An 11,370-nucleotide genomic window follows, 5' to 3' on the forward strand; every position below is an offset into this window, starting at 1 on the left:
TTCCCTTTGTTTTCTTGCTTTCTGCCACATTGGCCTTCTTGCTTTTTCCCCTGACTGGCCAGGCTTTCTCCCACCATTGCCTTTCTCTACAGGAATCCTCTTCCCTCAAAGAGCCATACTTCCTTTTGGTGTTTACTCCAAAGTCCCTTTCTCAGGAGGCCTCCCTGGCCCATTCCCAACTTGTCCTTACTGTCTTGCTTTTGTGTATGATATATTTTACTTCTTGTTTTTTGTCTATATACCCCTTATTTGTGTCTATCTATACATGGAGTACATTAAGCTCACAATGGAAGGGATTTTTGCTTCTTATGTTCACTACTAGAAGACTATCCATTGCCTAGAGCATTTTTTAATAACTAGTAAGTATAATTTTTCATGTATTTGTTGATCATTTACATTTCTGCCTTTTGGAATTACCTACTCATTATCCTTTACATGTCTTTTTTCCTAATTATTATATAAGACCTCTCTCTGTATTAATCTTTTGTCATAATCTTTTACTTTTTTCACATTTTGTTAGGCTCTTTAGTTTTTTGAGGGGCTATGAAATTTTGGAGATATATGTACATGTACATATGCATGTATATATATGCATGTGTGTGTTTGTATGTGTGTGTGTATATTATATCTTTTTTTCCTTTTCGGCTTCTGTTGGGAGTCTCACATTTCTGCACATCTGACTGCCTGTGATCCAGATACAGACTGTCTTTTCAAGGATGTTTGTATAGTGAACATCCTTGGAAGATAACAATGTTTCCTTCTACCAAAAGGCATGCTTACTGCCTGTTATAAGAGATTTGGGTTCCCTAAACTCAGAGTTGCTTCTGTATACAACCCACCGCATGTACACGTGTCATCTGGCCCTCTTGGTGTTGCTCTGCGGGAAGTGGGGCTTTGGAAATGAACACAAATGCTAATATCTGGCTACTGCTATTGCTTTGAGTAATAAAGAAATTAAGACTCTGACCCAGGAGTCTTGTGTCTTCTGCTAGCATGCATGAAACTGTGCTAGGCTAACTGGTAAACTTGGAGGATAAAATCTCAGAATCTTACAGTTCATGATATCATCTTTTGATTTTATGCTTAGTTAGGTTTTTGCTCTCCTAAAATCAAATCAAATTTTACCTGGATCTTCTGTGAAAAACTTTAAGCTTAACTTTTAAATATTTAATACATTAAAATAAATATATAATTGTTTAATATAAAAATCATGTTTGCTGAAGGCAAATAGTTAAATCTGCTTTTTTCCTAATAAATGGTTGTCTTATTACCATTATATAGTGATCCATATTTTCCCCATTTATTCAAAAATCCAACCTTTGTCATATACTAAATATAATCTTAGTGTATTTTTCTTTTTCTATTCCATAGACCTCTATATTATTATGTTAGTGTCTTAATAATTTTAGTTCTTTATACATTTTAATATCTAATAAGTACTGAGATTCTCTAGTATCTTTTAAAATTTTTATTAGTCTCTTTATTTTTCCATATGAATTTTAAATTAATTTTGTCATATTCCTCTTCCCCTCAACTGTTATACTTTTGGTTGTAATTACAGTAAAGTTTTATTGATTTGGAAAAAAGTGATATGTCAAGAGTATTGAGTCCTCCCTTCCAGGAACATGGTCTTTCTATTTTCCAAGTCTTTTTCATCAGTAAATTTTTAAAGTTTAAAAATAGGTCTTGGGGCTTCCCTGGTGGCACAGTGGTTGAGAGTCTGCCTGCCGATGCAGGGGACACGGGTTCGTGCCCCGGTCCGGGAAAAATCCCACGTGCCGCGGAGCGGCTGGGCCTGTGAGCCATGGCCGCTGAGCCTGTGCGTCTGGAGCCTGTGCTCCGCAACGGGAGAGGCCACAACAGTGAGAGGCCCACGTACCGCAAAAAAAAAAAAAAAAAGGTCTTGAATAAGTCTTATTAAGGTTGCTCATAAATATTACTAACTTCCTGAAATTCCTAATTTTAGATGGTAATTATATGCAATCAGAAATAATTATTTTATTAGCTTCATTGATAAATGAGTTATGTTTTTTAATGGTATAGCACTGGAGTACAAATGAATTCTAATGATTTATAAAATCTATTTATATATTCCTTAATAGACTACACTAGCTGCTTTGAAGGACGAGATTGCCTCTGTTGAAAATGAGCTCTTAGAATTGCAAGAAGTAGAAAAACAACAGAAAACCCTTATTGAAGTTTATAAAACTCAGGTGATCATTGCATTTATTTTAATGTTTGTTAAATTTGGTAGATAATTTAAAACACTGCATTTGTTTATGATCTAAAAAAGCAGAACTGAAGAAAGGTGGAGTTATTATTTGTGATAAAATATGATATATCCCAAATATTTCTTAAGGTCCCAAATACTTTTATAAAATGATGATTCTGCTGATTCCTGATTTAAATATCCTGTGTTTATATTGGTTATTCCTAAAAGTAGATCTAAAATTAATTACATAGGTGTAATGTGAACCTATAATAATCCTGTTAGTTAATTTTGGTTATATCTGTCATCTTGTATTTTTAATGGTATTGATTTAGAATAATGACTCCCTTCAAGGGTCATTAAAGCACAATATTTCCTCTTTCCAAATAAATAAAGTATAATTCAGATTTACTCACATGAAAGACCTGGAAAAGAACAGATGACAATATGTATGGAATAGAGAGTGTGTTAATTGGTAATTTATAGAAAAGCTTAAGTATTAGAAAGTATAAGAAAAACTTCATTTGAAGGATGGGACTTATGTAGGTCCTTGAGTGATGGGTAACAAACTGTCAATAAAGAGCTTGATTTTCTTGGAAGAGAGTGTTTGAATTGAAGAATAATGAACTAAAGGTTAAAACTTAAGGAGGGGCATAATGTAGGTAAGTAGGAAGCGCTCCATCCCAATGGTTTAGATAGGAAATTGGAGTTGAGACATCCAGTTAGAATATTGCCGTCATCCCAGCTGGAGGTAAGAATGGAGGCTGTGATGGACTGTGCAGTGCGTTACTGGGAATGTCATCTGGGTCTTCCAGCTGGTTGTTCTGGTTTAATCCCCCATCAAGAATACTGTAGATGAGTTACCATATTCTTGACTCTGGGCCTTGTATACAGTGCTCAGATATTTTTTGAGCAGAGTTTGATTCGGAGTGTGAAATAATTGGTTTGGGAGCTAGTTTGGACCAGAGACTGATTCTTTAAAGTGACGTGGACCTGCAAATGAGGATCTCTCTCTAATATTCAGAGCTCAGGTGAAGATTCTAGAAGTATTGATGGGAAAAGACAGGTAAATCATAAGAGGATTGTGGATTAGAGTAGAGCACTGAGTGATTCCTGTATTTAAAGAAGGAATAACATTAGATAAACATACTGAGAGTATTAATAGGAAAATGATAATGGGTTTAAAATTGAAATTTTAAAATTTAAATTCAATTTTTTAGCTTTTTATTTCATACAGTGGTCCTACTAATAAAATAATGCATCTTACTCTAATAATATATTTTATTTTCAGATACAGAAGTTGCAAGAAGCAGCTGAAATGGTGGAAAGCAGATGTGAAAGTTTGCTACAAGAGAATAACCTAATAACAAAAAACAAAAATAAAAAATTAAAGAAGGTAAGTTTGACATTTTAAACAATAAAATAATGTTTTATGTATGTTTTGTACTTTATGAATTTTATATAAATTCTTTAATTTGGTCATTTTCTTTAGTTTAGACCTAGAAATTATCTGTTCTCGATTTCTGTGGCAGTTTGTTTTCTAAGGACATGACGTTTCATCCAGGCTTGAAATGTTTGTTTGTGTGAATTTTTTTTTTTTACTTTTTCCAAAATATTTGGGAAATAACATAAATGTATAATTTTTCTGATACAAGAGCAGACTTAAGTAGCAGAAAAAATGGTTATTTGTCACTGAGCTTCATGCAGAGTTGAATACCTTTCATTTTTAATCTTACCTTTTTATTCTGGTAGTAAATCTTTTGTGTAAAAAAGCAAAGTAAATATTCTCTGCTAAATGCTTTTATGGAAGAAAAATAACATTAAAAAACCCAACATCATTTACTTTTTTTTTCACCCTATTGCCAAAGAATGAGGGGAAGTTCAGTGTTGGCAAGTTATGATGTTTTTGTGAATATTTTTAAGTTTTTAAATGAAACTGCATCCCTTTTTGGGTCTTTTCACGTTGTTTTGGTAAGGAAGCAGCAAAAGTTGTAGGACGCTGACTCCCCTGACTCCCGGCTGGGGACATCATGGGATGTTACTGGTCAGTTCCAACTGAGTGTAATAAGGTGACTGTCTCTGGGTCGTCCCCACATCTTGGAATTGAGAAGTCTGAGTGAGGCACCAATGTGAAGAAGAGGTCAGCCAGAGCAGACATTCTGCTGGTTAAAAGAGATAAAGGTAGCCTATCAAATGTGCAACTTACTACTTAGAATTATCAATACTTTTCACCTATTTTTAGCAGAGCAGAGAAGAAATCATTTCATACCTCTTGATCAGTTTTTCTCATGAGACATACCAATGCAAATGTCTCCTCTTTTGTAGGCAGCACTCTAAATAAATGTCTATTTAAAAAGCCTATTCAAAAGGCCAATGGGGCAGGAGCCTGTGGTTTTCAAATACTGTGAGGTCACAATGTTTTCTTACTGGTATTAAACCAGACAAGCCATTATTATTTTTTTTTTCTAATGAAATGCATCCTTTTTCTTTCCTACTGTTTTAAGTCTCCTGGTTTTCTCATGGGCTCTTAGATGTTTGGGGACCCAGAGGTAGGCTTTGTTCTACTTTTATCTTTTGTGATCAAGAATGCCAGATGTTGCACAACAGCTCTGTGTGTTTCCTGTCTCAGGGAAAGAGTCTAGCTCTTGTTTTCCCTCCCTATGAACATCCTAAGTGCCCTATGTCTTGTTATTTTTTCTTAACTAGCAGTACAAGCATTTTTTTAGGGCTGCTTCTTGTCACATCTCCACAAAAGTGCCACAGTGAAGAATTGCAGCAGCCAAAGAGATTAATATAGATACAGTTAGATTTGTTCTTAGCAACATATAACATTAATGATCAAAGTATAGTCTACTGAGTACTGATGATATTAGCTATTTTGAATTTATATACAGTAAACCCACTGATTTGGACTAAGCTGAGCACCGCAAGGCTGCTCTAATTGAAATATCTGAGTTACCAGATCGAATGACAGAGAGTCTAAAGTTACTTTAGCCTGATGGCTGGACAGCAGAAAACTACCATACCAGCTTTCTTAGTAATATCTATACTTGAATATAAATGACAGAATTCAAAAAAGTTTACTTTCCTAAGTAATTTAAACAGTCTCCCTGCAAGCTAATATTACCATAGTCGTTTATTCAGCAAGCTTTTTGGAAACTAATTGAAGTCCAGCCCACTTTTGAGTCATACATTCTTATTTAGCAGAGGCTAACTTAAAGTTTATTCTTATTTATTTGGTTAAATCTTTTTTAAAAAACTATTATACCTAAAACATTTACTATATTGCAAGCATATCTAGTATTTAAGATAGTAAAATCGTTAATGCTGAATGTGTGATCTTGCACTTATTTCCCTAATGCTACAACTCAGGTGAGAGGCCAGATGGAGTCTCATCTGAAGGAGTTAGAGCACGACCGCGATTCCTTGACAGCAGCAGAACAGAGGCTTCACGAGTGTCAGGAGAGCCTGCAGCACCACAAGGGGAAATGTGCAGACCAAGCACACGCCATTAGGGAGCTTCAGGGCCAGGTGTCCAGCCATCATTTTGATTTTTGCTAGATGTGTTAAATGCTTTGGAATAATTTCACCAGTTGAGGGTACTCATGTCAGGGGGTGATTATTTTACTCTCATCTAAATAATTTGATAAAAGATCAGTTTCATGCAAATACTATATTATTTTCAAGGTATTTTTTAAAATATTGGTAATTAAATTTGCTGATTTAGTTTATTCATACAAATCTGTATTTAGACATTTGAGGACATAGTAATAGCATGAGTGAAGGAACAAAGCTATGTTTACATGTATATTTTTTGATGTTAGGATAAGGTAAATTATTGTAATTTACCTTACAAAAACTAGAATTTATTTCAATTAGAATTATGTACCAAGTTTATTTGTATTATTCTCAATTATTTTTTTCAACATATACTTTTTTTACTCCATCAGAAGAGAGATCGTGGGTGCCATACAGCCATCTCTTAACTCAATGCCTAGCACATAGTAAACAATAAATCTTTTTTTAATTAATTATTTTTCAAAGAAGCTTGTTCAAAGGTGGTGGCAAGTCTTTTTCTTTATTTGCAGAATAATTTTAGGAAGGATTCCCTATCTTTCAAATGTAATCTGGATTTAATATTGAAATGCATCCTCATTTTAAAAACAGGCAAACAAAACTTTGCTGAGTTTAAGTTCCTGAAAAGAGATCTTTCTAGGAAAATGTCAGATCACATAGATAACCTAAATTACTAATTGAAATTATGAGAAAAATTCTATTTTTATTTTTCAAAACATCTTAAACTATTTAAATATAGCTTTTGAAGCAATGGGAAGAATATTCTGTCTTGGCATGGGCAGGTGTGTCTTTGGTTGATTTGCTTATCTATTTTATTTTGCTTCTCACAAATATGGTTTTTACTCAGAGTTACAACTTCACAGATATTCAATTATCAATCACTATCTGTAAGTGAAACAGAAAACTGTAAGAGTAACCCTAAGTATCCAACAATAGGAGATTACTGTTTAAAGTCTTCACATTTACTTAATAAATGTTCTTTTTCAATAAAACATTACTCAGAATGTTTTAATTGCCATCTTTCAGTAAAATTTTTCATAGATTTTCCGTGAGGCAACGTAGTTTTTTTTAAATTAACCAGGAATTTAAGAACTTGTATTTTAACAATGTAATATTTCTTGGTGTCTGTCTGTATAGGAGTAATAATAATATTTATACCTTCTTCTTTTTTATAATTGTTCTAATGATAAACTATATAGATTTCTTTGGAAGTTGATTATAAAGAAAATAACCAAGAAAACTTTTTTCTCTTTTAGGTTGATGAAAATCATGATCTTCTGACAAAGCTTTCTCTGGAAGAGGAAAATTATCTTATTCAGTTGAAATGTGAAAACCTTAAACAGTAAGTATTAAATTGACTTAAAATTGGTGTTACCTTTTTTTCTACACAGTATAATTTTAAAATATATGTCTTCTGTAAAAAGAAAATTAGAACAGATGGATGCAGAAAATAAAGAGCTTGAAAAGAAGCTGGCAAACCAAGAAGGATGTCTTAAGCATACCAATCTTGAGTTTAAAGAGAAATCTGCAGAATATAGAGCATTGGCCAGACAGCTGGAAGCTGCTGTAGAAGAAGGAAGACAAAAGGTACAGATGGCCTTTATTCAGAAACTTTTTAATTAGTTTACCAAAGAGTCATCTTTTGAAACAGACAATATCTCATCTTGCCAAACCTACAGTTATTGTTTTTATCCTGATGACAGGGTGAAGGGAGCAATTACATTTTTGTTTTTTACCTGCTTTTCCCTTTTGGAGCTAAACAGATAGATTACTGGTCCAGAGTTACTTCACTAAATAAATGATGATGTGGCAGGGTAAAGGGCAGAGATGGAAAACACTTTAAAGACGTCCCCCCTCTTTTTTTTTTAAATGAAACCACAGCAAATATGCAAATTATTGAACCGTTTGGTTTTGATCAGGATTCAGTGAGCTATAAAGCTCAACTCCCTTTTCTTTTGGCAAATGTTGTTGTATAAATAAATACAGACAAGAATTAATTTCCGGTTAAATCCATCTGGATAGCATTTAATAAATATCTCACTGTCTGTCAAGCATTCTGCTAGTGCTTATGATGCAAAGATGAATAAGACCTGGCCTCAGCTCTCAGGACACTCACAGTCCAGTAGGGAGATAACATGTGAACAAACAAATGTCATCCTGCAAGTAGGTGCTACAATGCAGGGAAGATACAAGGTACACCGAGGGGGTGTGGTTAGTTCAATCTGGAGAGGAGGGGAAAATGATTCAGGAAGATCTCAAAGAAGAGGTCAATTTATCAAGTGATTTGAAAATGTAATCTTGAAAGACATGAGGTGGGCTTTGGAATCCACAAGAAGTAGATTTGAATTCTGGCTCTGACACATTATACCCTGACCCAGGGCAAGCTACTTTCTAAACTTTAGTTTTTTAATTGATAAAATGGGGATGATGAATTTCCTCATAGGATTGAATGACGCCAAAAGGAGATTGTCTATACCCTGATGACTCTCAGAAGTATATCTCCGCCCCAGACTTTTCTCTATCCTGACATCTAAATTCATATATTCTGCTACTTATTTGACATCTCCACTTAACATAGGCATCTCAAACTTAACATGTCCAGCACCAAATTTTGAATCTATCTCTCTAGACTCTCTTCCACCCATGGTCTTTCCCAAGCCTGTTAAAGGCAGTTCCACAAGGGTGAGATAACATCTGATATCCTTGAAATGTGGCTCTTAAATTGTAAGTGTCATATAGATATATTTTGATTTTTTTTTTTTTAACTCCAGGAAAGCAATTTAAATTGACTTTGAAAGACACATCATTGAATGAAAGCTAAGTAGTAAAATGTACTGCCAATGATAAATGTGTAATCCAGATTTCTCAGTCCCAACCTTTGGGAGGAAAATAAGAAGTGACTTTATCCTGGGTTCAGACTAAATGGACTTTGGAAATGCTAGGTGCTCTCAGATTCCTTCTCACAAGAGTTCAGTTCCCAGAGATGTGTCTGCCCTCTCCTTTCTTTCCTGCTACAATGGAATATGGGGTTGTCTTTAGTTCCTACCACATGAGGAGTGCCATCACTGCACTGTCACCATTGTCTACACTGCTGGACATTGTAAAGGACACAGATACTTGTCCTGAGGGCCCTTTCTCCCACAGCTTCAACTCCTGCTATCCTCACAATCACCCTTGGAATTTGTGCACAAGAAATCTTTGTAAATAACTTAGAACTTAGTCCATGGGAGTGAGATTAGAGGACAGTCCTTTCTACTAGCTCCTTGCTCCTGAACTAGTCCCTGCGTCCACTGTCATTCTTATGGATCCAACCCAGCATTCCTGCAAATAGGCTCCAAAGTATCTGAATCCTTGGATGAATGTAGCTAAGCTAGACTTTCTGCTAAAATAAGCCATCGGAGAAATATGAAAACTCAAATTCAGAACATTTTGGAAGTGAATGAATGAAAAACCAATCTCGTGTGTGTGTGTTGTAAATATCACCTACCCTGCCCCCAGTTATGTCCATCCAAGTCTATAATCAGCGTTGGTTGTGGACTTTATATGTCCCACCACCACTCCAGACACCATGGTAAATATAAATACTGTAAAACATGGCAATTGGTCAACACGTTATAGAAATATAGTATTGAGGAAAACCTACCAACGTCACAGAGCAGTGCAAATACGTATACCTCTTCCACTTCAAGCTAATTTTTCAGGTACTTACACAGCAAAGAGGAGAATACATGCTTACACTATGCGTTTCTCAAGATAGAACATCTTTAAACACTTTCTAATTAAATTGTCTAATATCCAAATAATACCTGTTTGGAAAGAAGCGATACAGTATAACTATGTCAAGGCTTTAAATCATATTTTAAAGAAAGCACATTTAGTTTTTTCTTTTAATTGAAATTACAGGTTTCTGAAGAAATAGAGAAAATGTCATCTAGAGAAAGGGCTTTACAAATTAAAATATTAGATCTGGAAACTGAGCTTAGAAAGAAAAATGAAGAACAAAATCAACTTATTTGCAAAATGAACAGTGTAAGTATTAGTATGGCTTAATGTATTTTCATTAAAAATAAGTTAGCATTTAGCATTCTTACCTTGGAGTTTAGTTATAAACAATTAAAATACAAAGTGAGGGGAATCAAGGCTATTGCTTTACTGATAGTATTAAAAATAACAAATAATATAAATCATAAAAAATAACAATGGGGGCTTCCCTGGTGGCGCAGTGGTTGAGAGTCTGCCTGCCGATGCAGGGGACACGGGTTCGTGCCCCGGTCTGGGAAGATCCCACATGCCGCTGAGCGGTTGGGCCCGTCAGCCATGGCTGCTGAGCCTGCGCCTCCGGAGCCTGTGCTCCACAACGGGAGAGGCCACACCAGTGAGAGGCCCACATACCGCAAAAAAAAATAAAAAAAAGTCAGCATTTGGGCAAAGAATTATTATCCTGCATCCTTGGTAGCATCTATTACATTTCCCCCGAAGTCTCATCAGGCCCTTTCCCTGCATATTACTTTTACATGACAAATGCTTAATAAAAGTTACAGATATCATTGACTTATTTTCTTTCTAATATGAATTTTTCAGTTTTTAAGATAAACACTTATTATGAGTTAGTTTTGATATGTCCTAAATAATGCATATTATATTTTAGAAAGTTATAAGTTGGTGTTAAGTGAACATTTTACATCTGCATGTGAAGTGGATGCTTTGGTCCACTCAGCCATGAGATGAGAATACCAAATTGGCTGTGTTTAATTAGTCTTCTAATGTTTTTTCCTAACTATTCATGAAACAGTCAGATGACATAACAAACTGTGAAAGCTGGCACTAGTTGGGACTGAATTACTTGAAAACTATCTACTTAACAGTGACACAGGAAATAATACTTTATTTTTTCCAGGAGCCAAACTCCATGAAAACTATTTTTTCATTCCCAAGCATCTAAATCATTGAAAACCTGAAAGGTTCAAAAGTTAAATGAGTTTTGACGTGCAATATTTTAATTTTATTGCCATCAAAAGTTCCATGGCAATTTAATCAGAACAAAACATTTCTCATCTTTAATTTAGCACAGGCCTTCCCTTTATTTCAAAACTTTTTTTTTTAACTCACTGTCAGACTTTCTGTTGTAAAATATGTGTGACATTCTTTGTGTAATTGAAACTTCTGAAAAAATAAAATAAGTATTAAGATGAGGTGTGTTTGCTATAATATTCCCAGTACTTGGGAATATTAAAGCTGCTAAAATAGGTAGATTTAAGATCTGATGTTTTGCTAAACCTGATCATTTTTACAGTAGTAAAAAACTAGAATTCTAACCATAGATTTAGACATTGCTGAAAAATGGGTTTATGAGTTCTTTCCCTTCCAGGGGGCAGTTTAGTTGGCAATTCAGTATTTGTTTTGTATACAAGCCTTAGCTCCATCTGAACCGTAAGCACCCTGAGAGGCTGTCTCATAGTTAATTGTATGCTGGTGTCTTCTAGGGTGCCCTGCCCACAGTGGCAGGCCTCTACAGATTTTCTGCCCAGGTGCCCCGGGGGAGAGCGGAGTGCTTGCACAGACCCCCAAGGGTGACCCTCAGCAGC

At 35.0% G+C, this 11,370-nt stretch overlaps 1 protein-coding gene across 12 annotated transcripts in view; it reads left to right on the forward strand.

The window, feature by feature from the left end:
* The window catches only part of ODF2L (outer dense fiber of sperm tails 2 like), an 84,331-nt gene that overhangs the window by 23,115 nt on the left and 49,846 nt on the right, over positions 1–11,370 (forward strand). For 8 of the 12 annotated variants that reach the window (XR_016394824.1, XR_016394825.1, XR_016394831.1 and 5 more), the window contains 6 exons: positions 2,103–2,213; positions 3,501–3,605; positions 5,582–5,740; positions 7,042–7,127; positions 7,210–7,372; positions 9,689–9,814. Coding sequence is in view for 5 of the 12 variants with exons in the window: in XM_089920066.1 (XP_089776192.1) it covers positions 2,103–2,213; positions 3,501–3,605; positions 5,582–5,740; positions 7,042–7,127; positions 7,210–7,372; positions 9,689–9,814 (750 nt within the window). In the remaining 7 variants the exon portion in view is untranslated. The remainder of the gene's footprint in view (positions 1–2,102; positions 2,214–3,500; positions 3,606–5,581; positions 5,741–7,041; positions 7,128–7,209; positions 7,373–9,688; positions 9,815–11,370) is intronic. The other 4 variants (XR_016394833.1, XM_089920088.1, XM_089920099.1 and 1 more) reach the window with 2 other exon arrangements.

Source organism: Delphinapterus leucas, chromosome 1 (assembly GCF_059928025.1).
Source record: "Delphinapterus leucas isolate spDelLeu-1000000601 "Yukka" chromosome 1, BTC_Dleu_Yukka2, whole genome shotgun sequence".
NCBI lineage: Eukaryota > Metazoa > Chordata > Mammalia > Artiodactyla > Monodontidae > Delphinapterus > Delphinapterus leucas.